Below are 23,671 nucleotides of genomic sequence, written 5' to 3' on the forward strand. Positions count from 1 at the left end.
TGTCTTATATTCTAGGTTCTTCAAAGTAGCCACCTTTTGCTTTGATGACTGCTTTGCACACTTTTGGCATTCTCTTGATGAGCTTCAAGAGGTAGTCACCGGAAATGGTTTTCACTTCACAGGTGTGCCCTATCAGGTTTAATAAGTGGGATTTCTAACCTTATAAATGGGGTTGGGACCATCAGTTGTGTTGTGCAGAAGACAGGTGGATACACAGCTGATAGTCCTACTGAATAGACTGTTAGAATTTGTATTATGGCAAGAAAAAAGCAGCTAAGTAAAGAAAAACAAGTGGCCATCATTACTTTAAGAAATGAAGGTCAGTCAGTCTGAAAAATTGGGCAAACTTTGAAAGTGTCCCCAAGTGCAGTTGCAAAAACCATCAAGCGCTACAAAGAAACTGGCTCACATGAGGACCGCCCCAGGAAAGGAAGACCAAGAGTCACCTCTGTTTCTGAGGATAAGTTTATCCGAGTCACCAGCCTCAGAAATCGCAGCTTTACAGCAGCTCAGATTAGAGACCAGGTCAATGCCACACAGAGTTCTAGCAGCAGACACATCTCTACAACAACTGTTAAGAGGAGACTTTATGCAGCTGGCCTTCATGGTAAAATAGCTGCTAAGAAACCACTGCTAAGGACAGGCAACAAGCAGAAAAGACTTGTTTGGGCTAAAAAACACAAGGAATGAACATTAGATCAGTGGAAATCTGTGCTTTGGTCTGATGAGTCCAAATTTGAGATCTTTGGTTCCAACCACCGTGTCTTTGTGCGACGCAGAAAAGGTGAACGGATGGACTCTACATGCCTGGTTCCCACCGTGAAGCATGGAGGAGGAGGTGTAATGGTGTGGGGGTGCTTTGCTGGTGACACTGTTGGGAATTTATTCAAAATTGAAGGCATACTGAACCAGCATGGCTACCACAGAATCTTGCAACGTCATGCTATTCCATCCAGTTTGCGTTTAGTTGGACCATCATTTATTTTTCAACAGGACAATGACCCCAAACACACCTCCAGGCTTTGTAAGGGCTATTTGACCAAGAAGGAGAGTGATGGGGTGCTACGCCAGATGAACTGGCCTCCACAGTCACCAGACCTGAACCCAATCGAGATGGTTTGGGGTGAGCTGGACCGCAGAGTGAAGGCAAAAGGGCCAACAAGTGCTAAGCATCTCTGGGAACTCCTTCAAGATTGTTGGAAGACCATTTCCGGTGACTACCTCTTGAATCTCATCAAGAGAATGCCAAGAGTGTGCAAAGCAAAAGGTGGCTACTTTAAAGAACCTAGAATATAAGACATATTTTCAGTTGTTTCACACTTTTTTGTTAAGTATATAATTCCACATGTGTTAATTCATAGTTTTGATGCCTTCAGTGTGAATGTACAATTTTCATTGTCATGAAAATACAGAAAAATCTTTAAATGAGAAGGTGTGTCCAAACTTTTGGTCTGTACTGTGTATATATATATATATATATATATATATATATATATTGTTATGCACACGCCCGGGCTGAGCGGCGTGTGCGTGTGATTGTAGTGATTCCACTGGACCGTGCCGGAGAGTGAATGCCTGGAGGGGCTTAACTAGGTATTCACCCGATCCAACCAGGGTCGCACGACGGCATACGACGCCAGTGCACCAAGGAGGAACCGAGCAAAGGGACCAGGTGCTACTCCAGGACAGACCCCGGACACGGCTGTTGACCCACACAGGGGAATACAGGAACAGACTGGTAGGCTGGCACGACTGGTATGCAGGCAGGCGGGTAAGCAGGCAGGGGGGTACAGGCAAGCACAGCTAGAGTGCAGACAGGGAGGCACTAGCAGGTAGGAACACAGGCGGGATAGGACCCAGTACACACTGGGACTCAGGAACAATACAGGCAGAGGGGTACAGGCAAGCACAGCTAGAGTGCAGACAGGGAGGCACTAGCAGGTAGGGACACTGGCGGGATAGGACCCAGTACACACTGGGACTCAGGAACAGAGCCACAGATGTGGCGGACAAACACAGCAGAGTGAGGCCGCCCAGAGAGGTGAGCGAGAACAGGGCAGGACAAGGCCGCCTGGAGCGGTGAGCAAGAGTAGAGCAGGACAAGGCCGCCAGGAGCGGTGAACAAAGGATCAAAGCTGAGCGAGACTGCTGGAGCAGTGAGCAAGAGTAAAGCAGGACGAGGCCGCCTGGAGCGGTGAGCAAGAGTGGAGCGAGACTGCCGGAGCAGCGAGCAAAAGGGTCAGAGCGGAGCAAGGCTGCCGGAGCAGCGAGCAAAGGAGTCAGAGCAGGCTAGAACCGCCGGAGCGGTAAGCAAAGGAGTCAGAGCAGACTAGAACCGCCGGAGCGGTGAGCAAAGGAGTCAGAGCAGACTAGAACCGCCGGAGCGGTGAGCAAAGGAGTCAGAGCAGACTAGAACCGCCGGAGCGGTGAGCAAAGGAGTCAGAGCAGACTAGAACCGCCGGAGCGGTGAGCAAAGGAGTCAGAGCAGGCTAGAACCGCCGGAGCAGTGAGCAAAGGAGTCAGAGCAGGCAAGGCTGAGTACGGGGGACAGGGCTCTGTTCACACGGAACAGACAGGAAGGGAAAGGCAGAGCCAGACACCCACAGGGTACTTGCAGTGAAGTAGCGAGTGGACCACAAACTCACAAACGGGAGTACAGAGACAACAGGCAGGAGTTAGGTACGAGTTCAGACTCTGCAGAAAAAGGAAAGGAACGGACATAGAGAAAAGACAGATGAAAGATAGGAGAGAGTACAGACTGGAACTGAGTGTACGGACGAGGCCGACACAGGAGCGGGACACAGGAGCGGGTCTGGGAATACGGCCCCCAGAGAGGCAGGACGAACAGGCAAGGAGCGTGTTCAGACAGGACAGACAAGATACAGGAGCAGGTCTGGGTAATCGGCCCCCAGAGAGGCGGGACAAACAGGCAAGGAGCGTGTTCAGACAGGACAGACAAGATACAGGAACGGATCTAGGTAATCGGCCCCTAGAAGGCAGGAGGAACAGGCTAGGAGCATGTTCAGACAGGCATGGAAATACAGCCTCCAGGAAAGGCAGCAGGCAAGAGTACACAGACAAGACTCAGTTCAGACACGGGAACTGATACCGCAAGGCAGGAGACATAGACAGGACTCAGTTCAGACACGGGAACTGATACCGCAAGACAGGAGACAAAGAACGGGACCTGGCATCTTCAGAGTGAAGGCACACACTGAATGAAACACTATGCTCAGGCAGGGATAGATGGGAGCAGCTGAGCTATATACCAGGTGACAGACAGCAATAGGCTGAGGACGCACAAGGGGTGTGACCCACAGCAGGTACAAAAAGCAGGAAGTGATCGGGCGCCGCCCTTAAGCAGCAGAAACAGACACAAACAGACAGCATGGAGGGAAGCCAGAGAGACATTCTGGACTGGAGATCAAGTGCGCGCTCTTGCACAGTGGGAGATGGACCACCATGCAAGGACGCCGCCAGGTATGTTACATATATATATATATATATATATATATATATATATACAGTTATATGAAAAAGTTTGGGCACCCCTATTAATCTTAAGCTTAATGTTTTATAAAAATTGGTGTTTTTGCAACAGCTATTTCAGTTTGATATATGTAATAACTGTTGGACACAGTAATGTTTCTGCCTTGAAATGAGGTTTATTGTACTAACAGAAAATGTGCAATCTGCATTCAAACAAAATTTGACAGGTGCATAAGTATGGGCACCTCACCAGAAAAGTGACATTAATATTTAGTAGATCCTCCTTTTGCAAAAATAACAGCCTCTAGTCGCTTCCTGTAGCTTTTAATGATTTCCTGGATCCTGGATGAAGGTATTTTTGACCATTCCTCTTTACAAAACAATTCCAGTTCAGTAAAGTTTGATGGTCGCCGAGCATGGACAGCCCTCTTCAAATGATCCCACAGATGTTCAATATTCAGGCCTGGGGACTGGGATGGCCATTCCAGAACATTGTAATTGTTCCTCTGCATGAATGCCTGAGTAGATTTGGAGCGGTGTTTTGGATCATTGTCTTGCTGAAAGATCCATCCCCTGCGTAACTTCAACTTTGTCACTGATTCTTGAACATTATTGTCAAGAATCTGCTGATACTGAGTGGAATCCATGCGGCCCTCAACTTTAACAAGATTCCCGGTGCCAGCATTGGCCACACAGCCCCAAAGCATGATGGAACCTCCACCAAATTTTACTGTGGGTAGCAAGTGTTTTTCTTGGAATGCTGTGTTTTTTTTCCGCCATGCATAACGCCTATTTGTATGACCAAACAACTCAATCTTGGTTTCATCAGTCCACAGGACCTTCTTCCAAAAAGAAATTGGCTTCTCCAAATGTGCTTTTGCATACCTCAGCCGACTCTGTTTGTGGTGTGCTTGCAGAAATGGCTTCTTTCGCATCACTCTCCCATACAGCTACTCTTTGTGCAAAGTGCGTTGTATAGTTGACCGATGCACAGTGACACCATCTGCAGCAAGTTGATGCTGCAGCTCTCTGGAGGTGGTCTGAGGATTGTCCTTGACTGATCTCACCATTTTTCTTCTCTGCCTTTCTGATGTTTTCCTTGGCCTGCCACTTCTGGCCTTAACAAGAACTGTCCCTGTGTTCTACCATTTCCTTACTATGTTCCTCACAGTGGAAACTGACAGGTTAAATCTCTGAGACAGCTTTTTGTATCCTTCCCCTGAACAACTATGTTGAATAATCTTTGTTTTCAGATCATTTGACAGTTGTTTTGAGGAGCCCATGATGCCACTCTTCAGAGGAGATTCAAACAGGAGAACAACTTGCAAGTGGCCACTTTAAGTAGCTTTTCTCATGATTGCATACACCTGTCTATGAAGTTCAAAGCTCAATGAGGTTACAAAACCAAATAAAGTGCTTTAGTAAGTCAGTAAAAAGTAGGTAGGAGTATTTAAAACAAGAAAATGATAAGGGTGCCCATACTTATGCACCTGTCAAATTTTGTTTGAATGCAGATTGCACATTTTCTGTTAGTACAATAAACCTCATTTCAAGGCAGAAACTGTTATGATCTGCTACAGGGACTAAGGAAAGACAGGAGAACTGTCCCTACAATAGAACTAAACTAGATCCCTACGATGTAACGGGGAACCTGATCCTGCGATCAGACCCGCTAAAGTCCTCGGCTAGTCTGAACGAAGACCTATAGATGTGAGGGAGGGATCCCTACAAGAACTAGGGACTGGGATAAGTTGGACACCTCCTAGCAGAAATAGTAGCAGTCAAAGACAAACACACAACAAAAAGCATAGAGGTCAGAAGACCTAGCAAAACTAACAGAGAACGGCAACAGAGCACCAAGCTAGCTCAAGAGTAGTAAATACAATGAAGTCCAGCAAGACCAGGAGGGCGGAGCCAGATTAAATAGGCAAAAATGATCATGTGACCAGCAAACTAAAAAAAACCTAACAGGAGAGTTCTAACAGAAACATTACTGTGTCCAACAGTTATTACATATATCAAACTGAAATAGCTGTCACAAAAACACCAATTTTTATAAAACATTAAGCTTAAGATTAATAGGGGTGCCCAAACTTTTTCACATAACTGTATAATGTACACTACCATTCAAAAGTTTGGGGTCATCCAGACAATTTTGTGTTTTCCATGAAAACTCATACTTTTATTTATCAAATGAGTTGCAAAATGACTAGAAAATATAGTCCAGACATTGTCAAGGTTAGAAATAATGATTTTTATTACAATGAATAATTTTCTCCTTCAAACTTTGCTTTCGTGAAAGAATGCTCCCTTTGCAGCAATTACAGCATTGCAGACCTTTGGCATTCTAGCTGTTAATTTGCTGAGGTAATCTTGAGAAATTTCACCCCATGCTTCTTGAAGCCTCTCCCACAAGTTGGATTGGCTTGATGGGCACTTTTTGCGTACCATACGGTCAAGCTGCTCCCACAACAGCTCAATGGGGTTGACTGCGCTGGCCACTCCATCACAGATAAAATACCAGCTGCCTGCTTCTTCCCTAAATAGTTCATGCATAATTTGGAGGTGTTCTTTGGGTCATTGTCCTGTTGTAGGATGAAATTGTCTCCAATCAAGCGCTGTCCACAGGGTATGGCATGGCATTGCAAAATGGAGTGATAGCATTCCTTATTCAAAATCCCATTTACCTTGTACAAATCTCCCACTTTACCAGCACCAAAGCAACCACAGACCATCACATTACCTCCACCATGCTTGACAGATGGCGTCAGGCACTCTTACAGCATCTTTTCAGTTGTTCTGCGCAGGGCTGTGGAGTCGGTAAGCCAAACCTGGGACTGCGACTCCTCAATTTCACTTACACCGACTCTGACTCCACGACTACGACTCCCACATATATTGCTTATATTTAAGTGAAAATTTTATTGTAGTACAATGTGAACATCAGGCATTTAATCATTTTTATGATACAATAATCAAGATATTTAGATAGAATATAATGATGGATAGCTGGAGGGATAGCTAGAGGGATGGATAGATAGAGGGATAGATAGAGGGATAGATGGAGGGACAGAGTGTGATAGACAGATGACAGCTACAGACAGCAAATAGTACATTGCACATATCGCACATATACTGTAGTTTACACACATTGTACAGAGAGCACATAATAATCACCTACAATATTAGCATTAGTTACATTCCTGTGACAGAGATGAGCAATAGTACTTTCACTTTCTCCAGCTCGGGTCCGAGGAATCGGATCCTGTGCAGGGCAGGCACCCCTCCCCCTCCTCTCTCTGGTGAAGACGGCAGAAGACAGGACAGAGGAGGGGAGATTGCCCCCTGCAGTCTGGAGCCAGTGCAGGAGGGGAGCACTGCAGCATACAAGTGAGTTTTGATAGGTGCGTGCCCCTGCTTCTAGGGGGGGTGGGGGCAGCTGCCCCCGTGCCCCTCGCTGGCTACGGCCATGATTCACACACAGCGTTTTTGCGGATCCATTTTTTGCAGTAAAATGCAGTGTCTCTGGGCATCCCAGCTAAGTCAATGGGTTTCAAGATATGACATTCAGACACATCTTTTTGTGAGGATCCGTTTTCGGGCTCAAAAATGGATCCTCACAAAGAATGAGCATGTCAGTTTGTTCGGCGTTTTTCTAATCTGCTTTTGCTATTGAAAACATTATCTATGAGCTCAAAAACCTTTCAGGTGATGCGGTATTTTAAAAAGCTGATGTGCTTTTGCAGCTGAAAAATGTATCTTCAAAAAACGCAGCAAAAACGCTGTGTGTGAATGTAGCCTTAGATCAGGAATAGAACAGCCATTTATAAGACATTTCATAACTTTCCCAAATTCCTATGAAAAAATATTCTCCACAAACTGCATTGATCTACTGCACCCAATTTATTATATATTTTAGGAGTCGGAGTCGGTCCATTTTATACCGACTCAGACTCCACCAAAATGAGCACCGACTCCACGACTCCGACTCCACAGCCCTGGTTCTGCGTCTGACAAATGTTTTTCTGTGTGATCCAAACACCTCAAACTTTGATTCGTCTGTCCATAAAACTTTTTTTCCAATCTTCCTCTGTCTCATGTCTGTGTACGTTTGCCCATATTAATCTTTTCCTTTTATTAGCCATTCTCAGATATGGCTTTTTCTTTGCCACTTTGCCCTGAAGGCCAGCATCCCAGAGTCGCCTCTTTACTGTAGACGTTGACACTGGGTTTTGCGTGTACTATTTAATGAAGCTGCCACTTGAGGAGCTGTGAGGCATCGATTTCTCAAACTTGAGACTTTAATGTACTTGTCTTGTTGCTCAGTTGTGCTGCGGGGCCTCCTACTCCTTTCTACTCTGGTTAGAGCCTGTTTGTGCTCTCCTCTGAAGGGAGTAGTACACACCGTTGTAGGAAATCTTCAGTTTCTTGCCAATTTCTCGCATGGAATAGCCTTCATTTCTAAGAACAAGAATAGACTGTCGAGTTTCACATGAAAGTTCTCTTTTTCTGGCCATTTTGAGAGTTTCATAGAACAAACAAATGTAATGCTCCAGATTCTCAACTAGCTCAAAGGAAGGTCAATTTTATAGCTTCTCACATCAGCCAAACCGTTTTCAGCTGGGCTAACATAGTTGTGCAAGGGTTTTCTAGGGTTTTCTAAACATCCATTAGCCTTCTTACACAGTTAGCAAACACAATGTACCATTAAAATACCGGAGTGGTGGTTGTTGGAAATGGGCCTCTATATACCTATGTAGATATTGCAATAAAACAAGACGTTTGCAGCTAGAATAGTCATTTACCACATTAACAATGTATAGAGTGTATTTCTGATTCATTTAATGTTAGCTTCATTGAAAAAAAAAAGTGCTTTTGTTTAAAAAATAATGACATTTCTAAATGACCCCAAACTTTTGAACGGTAGTGTTTATAAACAGGGTGGTCCAAAAGTAGGTGGACAGACAGTGTAATAAGGTTATGAAGGGGGAGATTTATCAAACATGGTGTAAAGTGAAACTGGCTCAGTTACCCTTAGCAACCAATCAGATTCCACTTTTCATTCCTCACAAAGTTTATAGTCGAAAACCAAAAAGTGTCAGTGATTTGAAAAATTACATAAGAGATGCATTTCAAGAAATTAATACCCAAAGAGACTTGTGCAAAAAAGTTTGTCGAAGCGTAAGAGGCAGACTTTAAAGCTGTGCAAATTGTAATGGAAAACAGTTTGAGCACCTGCGTTGATAAAATTTGAGGGCCTTTGTATTATTGTTCAGAATAAAATTTAATTGTCAGTGTTATGCTTGTGTTAGTAAATATAATTTTATATATAAATCAAAATAAATGTTATTATTTTCTGTCCACCTACTTTTGGACCCCCCTGTGTATATATGTGAGTGTGTGTGTGTGTGTATATATACAGTACAGACCAAAAGTTTGGACACACCTTCTCATTTAAAGATTTTTCTGTATTTTCATGACTATGAAAATTGTACATTCACACTGAAGGCATCAAAACTATGAATTAACACGTGTGGAATTATATACTTAACAAAAATGTGTGAAACAACTGAAAATATGTCTTATATTCTAGGTTCTTCAAAGTAGCCACCTTTTGCTTTGATGACTGCTTTGCACACTTTTGGCATTCTCTTGATGAGCTTCAAGAGGTAGTCACCGGAAATGGTTTTCACTTCACAGGTGTGCCCTATCAGGTTTAATAAGTGGGATTTCTAACCTTATAAATGGGGTTGGGACCATCAGTTGTGTTGTGCAGAAGACAGGTGGATACACAGCTGATAGTCCTACTGAATAGACTTAGAATTTGTATTATGGCAAGAAAAAAGCAGCTAAGTAAAGAAAAACGAGTGGCCATCATTACTTTAAGAAATGAAGGTCAGTCAGTCTGAAAAATTGGGCAAACTTTGAAAGTGTCCCCAAGTGCAGTTGCAAAAACCATCAAGCGCTACAAAGAAACTGGCTCACATGAGAACCGCCCCAGGAAAGGAAGACCAAGAGTCACCTCTGTTTCTGAGGATAAGTTTATCCGAGTCACCAGCCTCAGAAATCGTAGCTTTACAGCAGCTCAGATTAGAGACCAGGTCAATGCCACACAGAGTTCTAGCAGCAGACACATCTCTACAACAACTGTTAAGAGGAGACTTTATGCAGCAGGCCTTCATGGTAAAATAGCTGCTAAGAAACCACTGCTAAGGACAGGCAACAAGCAGAAGAGACTTGTTTGGGCCAAAGAACACAAGGAATGGACATTAGACCAGTGTAAATCTGTGCTTTGATCTGATGAGTCCAAATTTGAGATCTTTGGTTCTAACCACCGTGTCTTTGTGCGACGCAGAAAAGGTGAACGGATGGACTCTACATGCCTGGTTCCCACCGTGAAGCATGGAGGAGGAGGTGTCATGGTGTGGGGATGCTTTGCTGGTGACTCTGTTGGGGATTTATTCAAAATTGAAGGCATACTGAACCAGCATGGCTACCACAGAATCTTGCAGCGGCATGCTATTCCATCCGGTTTGTGTTTAGTTGGATCATCATTTATTTTTCAACAGGACAATGACCCCAAGCACACCTCCAGGCTGTGTAAGGGCTATTTGACCAAGCAGGAGAGTGATGGGGTGCTACGCCAGATGAACTGGCCTCCACAGTCACCAGACCTGAACCCAATCGAGATGGTTTGGGGTGAGCTGGACTGCAGAGTGAAGGAAAAAGGGCCAACAAGTGCTAAGCATCTCTGGGAACTCCTTCAAGATTGTTGGAAGACCATTTCTGGTGACTACTTCTTGTAGCTCATCAAGAGAATGCCAAGAGTGTGCAAACCAGTCATCAAAGCAAAAGGTGGCTACTTTGAAGAACCTAGAATATAAGACATATTTTCAGTTGTTTCACACTTTTTTGTTAAGTATATAATTCCACATGTGTTAATTCATAGTTTTGATGCCTTCAGTGTGAATGTACAATTTTCATAGTAATGAAAATACAGAAAAATCTTTAAATGAGAAGGTATTCAAACACCTTTAAATTTTTCACTCTTTGTTTCATTGCAACCATTTGGTAAATTCTTGGTAAGTTTGATAATTTTTTTTTCTCATTAAAGTACACTCTGCACCCCATCTTGACTGAAAAGAAAAAAAGAAATGTAGAAATTTTTGCAAATTTATTAAAAAAGAAAAACTGAAATATCAATTTTTTACGGATCCGGGTGGTGGAACCTCTGTGCGGCCGTGCAAGGAGGGACCAGAGGGGCGTAACTAGGTATCAACTCGGACCGACCAAGGCAGTACGGTGGCTCAATCGACTCCGTGACCAGGGAAGGACCGAGCAGAGGGACCAGGTGCTACTCTGGGGACCAACCTTTTTATGAGAGCAGGTGACTCCCACGGGTCAGAAGGTAGGGACTGACCGGTACAGCTGATGGGCACGGCAAGCAGGCTGACGGGTGATCCGGGCAGACGGACTGGCAGACACGGCACGTACCAAGCAGGAGCCTCCAGGTAGGCAGGCTGGTGGGTACGGCTGGTAACAGGCAGGTGCTTCTAGGTAAGCGGGCTGGCAGGCACGGCAGGTAACAGGCAGGAGCCTCTCGGTAGGCTGGCTGGTAGGCACGGCAGGTAACAGGCAGGTGCTTCTAGGTAAGCGAGCTGGCAGGCACAGCTGGTAACAGGCAGGAGCCTCCAGGTAGGCTGGCTGGTAGGCACGGCAGGTAACAGGCAGGTGCTTCCAGGTAAGCAGGCGGACAGAACCCATAGACAGACTGGCGGACTGGACTGTAGACAGACTGTCAGGCTGAAGAGTAGACAAGCAGGCGGACTGGACTTGTAGTCAGGCTGGCGGACTGGACTTGTAGTCAGGCTGGCGGGCTGGACTTGTAGTCTGGCTGGCGGGCTGGACTTGTAGTCAGGCTAGCAGCGGGACCTGAGGGCTGAAGCAGAGTATCAAACACAAGGCTACAACCTTGCACGGGCACCTCCATATTGGAGGAGGTGCCTTTTATACTGGAAGTCCTCTGGCCATTGGCCGGAGACTTTTTAGGATGGCGCGCGCGGCCCCTTTAAGAGGGAGGGAGCGCGCGCGCCCTAAGCACAGAGCCTAGGAAGCTGCGTACACCAGCAGCAGCTGCAGGGAGGCCAGAAGACACCGAAGCAGGACCGCTGCAGTAAGGTAGACGGCTACAGTACCCTCCCCACTTTACGCCCCCTCTTTTTCATGCAAGCAAACGAATTTTTAAGGAGAAGCGGGGCGTGAATGTTATCCCTGGGTTCCCAAGATCTCTCCTCTGGGCCAAACCCCTTCCAATCCACCAGAAAAAAGGTTTTTCCTCTTACCCTCTTGGTGGCCAGAATGTTCTCTACCTCATAGATGTCCTCTACCTCATAGACCAGGCAGAGGGATGAAGTGGGCCATTTTAGAAAAGCGGTCGGCGACCACCCAAATGACTCTACAGCCGGCAGAAACAGGGAGATCTGTAATAAAGTCCATAGCAATGTGCTGCCACGGGGCAGCAGGTACGGGAAGAGGCAGGAGGTGACCGGCTGAAAGATGTCTGGGAACTTTGTTGCGGGCACAAGACGAACAGGCCGAGACGAAGTCTACCACATCCATGCGCAGGGTAGGCCTCCAGTAATGCCGGATAATGAGCAGGAAGGTCTTCTTCTGACCGGCATGGCCGGCTAGTTTAGATGAATGATCCCAGTGAAGAATCTTCTCCCGATCTGAAACCGCTACAAATGTCTTACCGGGTGGGAGACGAGTCAGATCCAAGGGGGCCATACTCATCACTTTGGAGGGGTCGATCATGTGCATAGGCTCCTCCTCTAGATCGGAGGACAGGAAGGATCGGAACAAGGCGTCAGCTTTAACATTCTTGTCCGCCGGGCGATAATGTAGGATAAAGTCGAAGCGAGCGAAGAACAGAGACCACCGGGCCTGACGCGGATTGAGTCTTTTGGCATTCTGGAGATATGCTAGGTTTTTGTGATCAGTATAGATGATCACTGGGTATAGAGCCCCTTCAAGCAGGTAACGCCACTCCTCCAGCGCCAATTTGATGGCTAGTAGTTCTCGGTCTCCTATGGAGTAGTTGCGCTCAGACGAGGAGAAGAGTTTGGAGAAGAAGCCGGAGGTTACCATTCTCCCGGATGAAGATTTTTGGGTGAGCACCGCTCTGGCTCTAGAGGAGGAAGCTCAACCTCTAGGAAGAACTGTTTGTTGCAGTCCGGACGGTGCAGCACTGGGGCAGAGGAGAAGGCTTGCTTTAAGAAAAGGAAGGCCTCCTCAGCTTCGGGCGGCCATTCCTTGGGATTTGATCACTTACGGGTGAGCGCAGAGATGGGAGCAGTCCGGGAAGAGAATTGCGGGATGAAGAGACGGTAGTAGTTGGCGATGTCCAGGAATCTCGGAATCGCCTTCAACCTCTCAGGACGGAGCCACTTTAAGACAGCAGAGAGATTCATGGGGTCCATTCGTAGACCTGTCTGGGAGATAATATAGGTCTGCTTGAAGAGGCACTTCTCAAATTTGGCATAGAGGTGATTCTGCCTGAGCCTAAGCAGGACCTGACGAACATCCCTCCGGTGTGTGGGAAGGTCCGGAGAGAAGACCAAGATGTCGTCCAGGTCCACCACCACGCAGGAATATAGAAGGTCACGGAAGATGTCATTGACTAATTCTTGGAAGACGGCTGGAGCATTGCAGAGACCGAAGGGCATCACACGGTATTCATAGTGACCATCCCGGGTATTGAATGTCGTCTTCCACTCATCTCCTTGAGGGATCCGGACCAGGTTCTACGCCCCACGTAGATCCAGCTTGGAAAAGATCTTGGCGCCCTTAAGGCGGTGAAACAACTCAGAGATGAGCTGCAGGGGGTATTTGTTTTTGACCGTGATTCGGTTGAGTCCTCTATAGTCAATACAGGGGCGTAGTGAACCATCCTTCTTCTTGACGAAGAAGAATCCGGCTCCAGACGGGGAGGTAGATTTCCGGATTAATCCCCTAGCCAGATTCTCCTCAATGTACTCCGACATGGCCCGGGTTTCGGCCGACGACGACGGGTAAATACGCCCACGGGGTGGAGTGGCACCGGGTACCAGGTTGATCTGGCAATCATATGGCCTATGAGGTGGCAGTGTATCTGCTTCCTTTTTGTCGAAGACATCTGCATAGGACCAGTAAGGTGCCGGTAAACCGGGTAGATTAGCCGGGGTGAGTGGAGGACGAACCGGACGGACTGGGACCAGGCAGGTCTCTGGAAAGTAGGAGCAAGACGAGGAAATCTTCTCTCCCGGGTAGTCTCTTTAGCACGTTCTAAGAAACGGATGTCGATCCGGGTAGCTAGCGACACCAGGTTCCAGGGTGGTAGGAACGTCCCGGCCGGCTAACTCGTCCTTAATCTGACCCGAAAGGTCCTCCCAGAGGGTGGACACCAGGGCCTCGTTGTTCCAGGCAAGCTCAGAAGCGAGGGTACGGAACCGTATGGCATACTGGGCCATAGTGAGACTCCCTTGGTGGAGACGGAGCAATGAGGAGGCAGTAGAGATCCTTCGTCCGGGTTCATCGAAGACCTTCCGGAAGGCAGTGAGGAAAGCCGGAAGATCGGACACCAGGGAATCCCCTCTCTCCCATAGAGGGTTAAGCCATGCCAATGCTTCCCTGGTGAGGTGAGACATGATGAACGCCACCTTGGCCCGGTCGAAGGGAAACTGATGTGGCAGAAGTTCAAACTGCAGCGTTAACTGATTCAGAAAGCCCCGACATAGGACGGAGTCACCTCCAAAACGAGGAGGCGCAGAAAGCCGGGGTCCTAGGCTGGATGCCGTGGTATTGGTAGGTAGCGGCACTGCCGGAGCGGGTGTTGCTCGACTTGAGGCAGACACAGGTGGGACAGACAGCGTGTCCAGGCGAGAGTTGACAGACCGCAGGAAGGTCAGGATGGTTTCCTGTTGGGATCTCTGACGAGAAACCTCCTGGTACAGGTCAGCAAGCGAAGGGGCCTGGGGGCCTCCGGGTTCCATGGCCCGTGCAAACTGTCACGGATCCGGGTGGTGGAACCTCTGTGCTGCGGTGCAAGTAGGAACCAGAGGGGCGTAACTAGGTATCAACTCGGACCGACCAAGGCAGTACGGCGGCTCAATCGACTCCATGACCAGGGAAGGACCGAGCAGAGGGACCAGGTGCTACTCTGGGGAACGACCTTGTATGAAAGCAGGTGACTCCCACGGGTCAGAAGGTAGGGACTGACTGGTACATCTGATGGGCACGGCAGGCAGGCTGACGGGTGATCCGGGCAGACGGACTGGCAGACACGGCAGGTACCAAGCAGGAGCCTCCAGGTAGGAGGGCTGGTGGGCACGGCTGGTAACAGGCAGGTGCTTCTAGGTAAGCGGGCTGGCAGGCACGGCAGGTAACAGGCAGGAGCCTCCAGGTAGGCTGGCTGGTATGCATGGCAGGTAACAGGCAGGTGCTTCTAGGTAAGCGAGCTGGCAGGCACGGCAGGTAACAGGCAGGAGTCTCCATGTAGGCTGGCTGGTAGGCACGGCAGGTAACAGGCAGGAGCCTCCAGGTAGGCTGGCTGGTAGGCACGGCAGGTAACAGGCCGGTGCTTCCAGGTAAGCAGGCGGACAGAGCCCATAGACAGACTGACGGACTGGACTGTAGACAGACTGTCGGGCTGGAGAGTAGACAAGCAGGCGGACTGGACTTGTAGTCAGGCTGGGGGGCTGGACTTGTAGTCAGGCTGGCGGGCTGGATTTGTAGTCTGGCTGGCGGGCTGGACTTGTAGTCAGGCTAGCTGCGGGACCTGAGGGCTGAAGCAGAGTATCAAACACAAAGCTACAACCTTGCACTGGCACCTCCATATTGGAGTGACAATCACACATGTCACACAGTGGGACTTGGTAAAAAGTTTAAAAAAAAGTTAAATTAAATTGTGTAAAAAAGTTAAAGAAACACAAAAAGTGTACACAAATCACTAAAATCTGTTTCACCACTCAAAAAGCAGCGTTTGTGATAAAACAAAAATAAGCGAAAAAAAGTACACATAATTGGTATCGCCGTGTCCGGAACGACCCGCACTATCAAAATGTCATGTTATTTAGTCCGTTTGGCGAATGGCGTAAAAAAAAATAAAAAAAATGCCAAAAATAATGCTTTTTCATCATACTGACTCACAAAAAAAGTGAATAAAAATCGATCAAAAAGTCGTATGTAAAAAAAATTATATAAATAAAAACGCCAAACCATCCTGCAAAAAAACAAGCCATAATATGGCTCATTCGGCAAAACAATAAAAAAGTTACAGCTCTCAGAACGTCACGATGCAAAATCTAATTATTTTTTGTAAAATACTGTTTTTAGGGTGTAAAAATAGCAAATCCTAAAAAAAATATATAAATCTGGTATCGCTGTAATCGTACCGACCAGACAAACAAATCGGTGTTATCACTTTTACCGCACGGCGGACGGCGCAAAACATAACAACAAAAACTGAATTGCTGTTTTTTGTTCATTCTCTGTCTGAAAAATCTGAATAAAAAGCGATAAAAAATTACTATGTGCCCCAAAATGGTACCAAAAAAATCTGCAACTTTTCCCGCAAAAATTAAGGCCTCATACTGCTCTGTTCACCAAAAAATAAAAAAGTTACACCTCTCAGAATATGGCAACGAAAATAACTATTTTTTTATTAAAAAAAAAGCATTTTTACTATAAAAACCCATATAAATCTGGTATCGCTGTAATCGCACCGACCTAAAGAATAAATCCGCCTTATCACTTATACCGCACGGTGAAACGGGGAAAAAATAAAAATAAGAACTATTCTGGTACTGCTGTCTATTTCTTCATTCTGTCTCCAAAAAAATCGGAATAAGGCTTGGCTCACATTTATCCTGCGCTCTCCGCTGAGCGCTTACGTTGGGGTTTCTGTGTAAATTCACCAAAACCGCAATTCAGAAAAAAAAACCCAGATGGAGCCACTCACTTATGAGGCTTATGGAGTCTCTTTGGACTGGTCTCTGTTCTGGCAGCATATCATAATTTTAGTCTTTTTTTTAGCGCACAAGTGTGGACAACCACAGATCTGTGTGCGCCTAAAAAGATAGAGACCACCAGAGCAGACGTCAAACGGGCTCCAAAGTGTCTCCCATCTGCCTCTTTGTGGTGGGGGTCTGAATATGGTTTCGTCTGAATCGCATTTTTGTGGGAATTACACGGAAACCCCGTCATAAGTGCTCAGCGTAGACTGGCGATCCAGTCTTTTTCTGGAAGCAATCAAAAATTATGTACCCCAAAATGTTACCAATAAAACCCCTAATTTATCCCACACAGAACCAGCCCCTTCTCAGGTTCGTCATCTGTCACTGGGACTATAGGGGGTCCCACGTTACTGGTAGAACAAAGACTGTGGAAAAACTACATGGCTCCTATCCCTTCAAATAGAATCCAGTGAATTCTGCGCTCCCAAATCCAAATGCCCACTCCTTCTAAGCACCACTGTGCCTAAACCGCAGTAAGCGGCGACATGTTTGCCCTTATTGTAGCGGGGAGAGAGCACTTAATTTACGGGGTGTGTATCACAGGAGAAATGTATGGGGGCACTACACTTTATGGGGGCACAATGTATTTGGAATTCTCCAGAATAAAGCCTGGCGTGGATGTTACATAATAGTCACTGCAGCAGTAGATGAATTCATTGAGATGTGTAATTTCTACAATGGGGTCACTTTTGGGGGTTTTCTGCTGTTCTGGCACCTTAAGGGTTCTGCAAATATCGCCCATAAACTATTCTACCGAAATCTATGCTCCAAAAGCCAAATAGTGCTCCTTCCATCTTAGCCCTGACGTGTGGCCTAACAGTAATTTCTGATGACATATGGGGCATCATCGCATTCGGGAGAAATAGCATAACAAATTATGGGGTCCGTTTTCTTCTGTTATCCATTGCAAAAATTACAAATTTGGGGCTAAAACTACATTTTCGTAAAAAAATGTCAATTTTCAGTATGATGACCTAATGTTATCAAATTCTGTGTATCTGTGGATTCAAAATGCTCACTATACCTGAATAAAATCCTTGAGGGGTGTAGTTTTCAAATTGGGGTAACTTGTCTGGGTTTTCCACTGTTTAAGGACATCAGGGGCTCTCCAAACGCGAAATGACACCCGCAGACCATTCCATCAAAATCTGTGTTCCAAATGTCACTCCTTCCCTACATATAGGGTATGTCCGTAATCAGGAGCAATTGCACAACAAATTTTGGGGTCCATTTTCTCCTGTTACCCTTGTAAAAATAAAAAAATTGGGGCCAAAAATACATTTTTGTGGAAAAAAAAATGTGATTTCTTCATTTCACGGCTCTATGTTATAAACTTCTGTGAAGCACCTGGCGGTTCAAGGTGCTCACCACACATCTAGATAAGTTCCCTGAGGGGTCTAGTTTCCAAAATGGGGTCACTTGTGGGGGATTTCTACTGTTTAGGCACATCAGGGGCTCCCCAAACACGACATGGTGTCCGCTAATTATTCAAGTAAAGTTTACATTCAAAAAGTCAAATGGTGCTCCTTCCCTTCCGAACCCTTCCGTGCACCCAAATAGTGGTTTTCCCTCACATATGGGGTATCGGGGTGCTCAGGAGTAATTGCACAACAAATTTTGGGGTCCATTTTCTCTCGTTATCCTTGTGAAAATAAAAAAATTGGGTCTGAAGTAAACATTTTGTGAAAAAAAGTTAAATGTTCATTTTTTCCTTCCATGTTGCTTTAGTTCCCGTGAAGCACATGAAAGGTTAATAAACTTATTGAATGTGGTTTTGAGCACCTTGAGGGGTGCAGTTTTTAGAATGGTGTCACTTTTGGGTCTTTTCTGTTACATAGATTCCTCAAAGTCACTTTAAATGTGATGTGGTCCCTAAAAATATGGTTTTGTAAATTTTGTTGGAAAAATGAGAAATCGCTGGTCAACTTTTAACCCTTATAACTTCCGAACAAAAAAAAATTTAGGTTCAAAAATTGTTCTCATGTAAAGTAGACATGTGGGACATGTTATTTATTAACTATTTTGTGTCACATATCTCTCCTGATATAAGGGCATGGAAATTCAAAGTTTGAAAATTGCAAAAATTCTGTTTTTTTCACAAGTAAACACAAGTCTTATTGAAGAAATATTGCCCCTATCATGAAGTACAATATGTCACGAAAAACAATCTCAGAATCAGTGGGATCTGTTGAAGCGTTCCAGAGTTATTACCTCATAAAGTAACACTGGTCAGAATTGTAAAATTTGGCCCGTTCATTAAAGGGAATCTGTCACCACTTTGGAGTTATCAGACCTCTTCTATGGCCATACAGGGTATAGAAAAGTAAATCTATACATACCTGTATGTCCCATAGTAGAGGTTTAATTGCAAAGAAAAGCGCTTTAATCAGTTATATTTTGTACAGACTTGGCGTCCGGGGGACGCCAAACAATCCCCGCCTATGTGCTTATTATTCCCCCAAATCCCCACCTACATTCTTAATTATCATATTCCCCCCTCCCCTGCACATCACAGGGCCCTGTGACAGGCCCTGTGACGTGCACTGTGCTCCCTGACTACCCGGGCATGCATAAAGCGACGCTCACATATAGTGCGCTTTGCTTCATCCCGGCCCCGTCTCTCCGTGCACTGCGCCGCAGGTTTCTATTATGCAGGCGCCGGGGAGTCACTTTCACTTCCCGACCCATGCACAATAGAAACCAGCAGCGCAGTGCGCAGGCAGACGAGGCCGGGATGAAGCAAAGTGCGCTCTATGTGAGTGGCGCTTTATGCATGCCCGGGTAGTCGGGGAGCACAGTGCACGTCACAGGGCCCTGTGACGTGCAGGGGAGGGGGGGGATATGGTAACTAAGCATACAGGCGGGGATTTGGGGGAATAATAAGGACATAGACGGGGATTGCTTGGCGTCCCCCAGACGCCAAGCCTGTACAAAATAGAATTGATTAAAGCGCTTTTCTCTGCAATCAAACCTCTACTATGGGCCATACAGGTATGTATAGACTTACTTTTCTATACCCTGTATGGCCACAGTAGAGGTCTGATAACTCCAAAGTGGTGACAGATTCCCTTTCAGGACATAATTGGCTCCGTTCTTAAGGGGTTAACAAGATATAGAGTGGTGCTGAACTGTGGAGCGCTTTGTAGGTGAGAGTGATACTTTTATTTTGAACTCTGTAGCGGATGGGCAACCAGTGCAATGATTATCACAGGGTAGAGGCATCTGTGTAGCGGTTAGAAAGGAATATAATCCTGGCTTCTACATTCAAGATGGATTGGAGAGGGGAGAGTTTACTAAGGGGGAGACTGATTAGTAGAGAGTTGCAATAGCCAAGGCGAGAATGACTAAGAGCAGCAGTAATGGAGCTTTCACATTGCGTTCTGTGTCCCTGTCAGGGCATACGTCCGAAATCCTGCACAAAACAGCGGCGACGGGCCATAGACTGTAATGGTGACAGCAGAGTGAACGTGCGCTCTGACGTGCACTCTTCAGGAGTGTACACCTACTGGAAGTGGACACCCAGACACAGTCTACTACGTCTGAGTGTCCTCTTCCTGTAGGTGTATGCCTGGACCCTATTTTGCGGGGGATTTCGGACTTATGCCCTGACAAAGACACAGAACGCAATGTGAAAGCACCCTAAGAGTTTTTGCCAAGTCAAAGGCAAGAAAAAGTTGAATTTGGGGAGTGAAGGAAAGATCTGTAACAAATTTGACACCAAGGCAGCAGTTATGTTGCTGGTGAGTAATGGTATAGAACCACATATGGAAATGGCAATATCAGGCATAGGTAGGTTAGTGGAGGGAAGAAACACAAGGAGTTCAGTTTTTGACAGATTCAGTTTTAGATAGCGGGAAGACATAATGTTAGAGACAACGGAAAGACAATCACTGATATTTTGTAGTAATGCACGGGTGATGCCAGGAGATGATGTGCATAATTGGGTGTCGTCAGTATGGAGATGGCACTGAAAACCGAATTTACTGATTGTTTGTCAAATAGGGGCAGTATATAAGGAGTAGAGGAGAGGGACCTAGAACTGAGACCTGAGGAACCCCAATAGTGAGTGGAAAAGGAGAAGAAGAGGAGTGAGCAAAAGATACAGTGAAGGAGCTGTCAGAAAGGTAGGAGGAGAACCAGGAGAGAACTTTGTCCTTAAGGCCTATAGAGCAAATTATAGTGAGGAGTAGCTGGTGATCCACAGTGTTGAATGCTGCAGAGAGATCTAGGAGCTTCAGCAGGGAGTAGTGACCATTACATTTAGCTGTCAGTAGATCGTTAGAGATTTAAGCAAGGACAATTTCAGTAGAGTGTAAAGAGCGTAAACCAGATTGTAAAGGGTCAACAAGAGAGTTGTCTAAGAGATAGCGGATTAGACGGGAATGGACCAAGTGTTCCAGGAGTTTAGAGATGAAGGGAAGATTGGAGACAGATCTGTAGTTTGCAGTGCAGTTCTGGTCGAGGGATTTTTTTAAAGTAATGGGTGTATGCTGGTGTGTTTAAATGAAGAGGGAAGGATACCAGATGAGAGAGATTAAATATTTTAGTTAGTTGAGTGGTAACAGCTGGGGAAAGGGACTGGTGGAGATGTGAGGGAATAGGGTCACTAGTACAGTTAGTAGGGCGAGAAGATGCAAAGAGCCTGGTCACGTCTTTCGTGACTGGTTCAAAGACAGAAAGTGAGCTAAATGCAGTGTTGGAGGGATGAAAATGCATAACATTAGGGGATTAGGAGAAATCTTCCTGTCAGATATGGTCAATTTTTTCTTTGAAATAATTAGCCAGATCATCAAACCTGAGGTTGGTGGTTGGGACCTGCACTCTTGGATTGAGGAGATTATGAAAAGTGTCAAAGAGACATTTAGGATTGTTGGATAATGCGTCGATAAGGGTGTTGAAGTAGGCTTGTTTGGAGAGGTGAAGGGTGGAGTTGTATGTTTTAAGCATAAACTTATAATGGATGAAATCTTCAGCCGGATTGGATTTTCTCCACAAACGTTCCGGCGCACCTGGAGCTCCACTGGAGAAAATGTGTTTGCAGCATGTGCCAGGTTTGTCGCCGTCTTTGCCAAGGTGTTCTAAGTGTAGGCAGTGCAGCTTCATCCAGGACACTTTGCAGCATCATTAAGTCTATGACAGCACATGATTAAAAACTGACTAGCTGAATCCTTCTATGCTCTATGTAGAAACATGAGGTCAATTTTCTCTCCACAAGTCATAAGTCACTGCAAAAGTCCCTGGCAGCGGGGATGAGCAGAGCAGCCAGATTAGAAGGTGAAGAGGGAAATGCGTCATGCAGGGACAAGAGACTTCCTATTTCTTCATAGAGCAGAGAAAAGAAAATAATTACTGGGTAGAAAGGCAAAATGAGCACTTGTAAGTACACAGTGCCTGATGACTGCAATATATTAAGAGGATAAAAACTTTAATGAGAGTGCTTCTTTAAAAATTCCTGTGACTTTTTTTTAAGTTGCACACTAACAAAAATAATGTTTTTCTTTTCAGATACATGGAAGTATTTTGGTTGGAATAGATCATTCTGAAAATCAGAATAGTAACCATATATCGAACTGGAAATGTTGAGATCAGTCAAGGATGGTAAAAACCCAGTGCATGATGAGGCCTTTCTGGCTGAAATGTTAGTACAGAGAAATGCTAATGCTTTCTTTGACAAATTTGATCGAAGTGAGGTACAAGAACTTTTGGCGCATACTACTTCAAGCTGGCTTGTATCAATGGATGATGCCAAATTACCCCTCCAGCTTCCTAATGGTTTAATAACTGAGATGAAAAATCTTACCCAATCAAAAATTATTCTCTTAGCTCCAGTGGAATCTGACGTTATCCTGGATTGTCGGGAAGTTCATCAAATACTAAGAGAACTTGTTGTAGGCATTTATTGCTTTAACCAAGTGCCATCCATCAGCCTGGAAGCCAATTTTGACTGTAGTACATCCTGCCAGCTGCCCCCTGCTTATTGTGACACTAAAGTTGGGCAGATTCTGATAAGTGTAGACTATATGATGAAGGCCTTATGGCATGGAGCATACATGGCAGCAGAAAAACGAATAAGGTTCTCTGAATTTTGGAGGTCTGCTATGGATGTTGATGCAAATGGACAACCCCAAACCAAGAAAAATGTATTTAAAGAGTTTTGCTCAGCTGGTAAGGTTCATAGGAATTTTGGTCATAATTTACCAACTACTTTACAGTTCCCTTTATGGTTTCTTCTGACATGGAAACAAGCAAATTAACACCATAATGACTCCCAATACACTTTTAATATGACAGTCAATAAAGGGCCAATATTCTACCATGATATAGATTACATCTATTGTCAAGAGTAATTAATCTACAAGGGCTGTAATTCATGTATAACGATACACAGTTCTGTACTCATTATGTTTCTCAGTAGAAAAATGAATCGTAGGCCACAGTCATTTGCACCTAGCTAGATGGGGTTTTCGGGTCTGTGGAGTAGCCCTTTCATCATTTACCAACTCTAAAAGTATGCTTTCCCAGTTTAGATTTCCAGGTTGTGGTCTACAGATTAGTCACTGAATGGTGCTTTGATGAAGGACCTATACCTGTAGTGTCTGAAAGGTAGCTATGGGTCAATGGAATAGCAATCAATGTACAACAAGCTGGAGGGTGAGATGGATCTGTAGTTGGGAGACAAGCCAGGAATTCCAGGCTGAGGAGAAAAGTGACAAACTACGCACACTGCCATGATTTGTCCTGTATCCCCCATTTGAGTGAGTTACCGCGATTATGCAATTTGCATAGTTGCTGTCACGACTAGTCTCTACTCCTTGTGATTTATCGAGTTCATATAACTTAACTTATGGACATCTATGGTTTGATTTCTATGCCTGTGTGGAATGGTTAGGTTGTTACTGACATCCAGTGAGAATTTCATGTCAATAGCACCTTTAGAAATACATCTACTTAGAAAATTACTAATTTCACCCGCTGTGTGTGTGTATGTTGTGGTAGATCGACTCACTCGGCTTCTGAAGAGGCAGACACAGGAACTGTTTCTATTTAAAGTGCGGCTGGTTTATTGCAATCCTCATAAACCACGTCACCAGAAAAAGTAAATACAGCCTTTGTTGATATAAGGTAAAACA

General features: G+C 45.4%; 1 protein-coding gene across 1 annotated transcript in view; it reads left to right on the forward strand.

Annotated features, from left to right (window-relative positions):
• ANKAR (ankyrin and armadillo repeat containing) overlaps positions 1 to 23,671 on the forward strand; it is a 541,104-nt gene that overhangs the window by 33,085 nt on the left and 484,348 nt on the right. Inside the window, exon 2 of the mRNA XM_073647842.1 lies at positions 22,047 to 22,706. Within this exon, the coding sequence (XP_073503943.1) occupies positions 22,118 to 22,706 (589 nt within the window). The 5' untranslated portion in view covers positions 22,047 to 22,117. The remainder of the gene's footprint in view (positions 1 to 22,046; positions 22,707 to 23,671) is intronic.

This window comes from Phyllobates terribilis, unplaced genomic scaffold (assembly GCF_046119375.1).
Source record: "Phyllobates terribilis strain yellow unplaced genomic scaffold, ASM4611937v1 Scaffold_9__5_contigs__length_417890890, whole genome shotgun sequence".
Lineage (NCBI taxonomy): Eukaryota > Metazoa > Chordata > Amphibia > Anura > Dendrobatidae > Phyllobates > Phyllobates terribilis.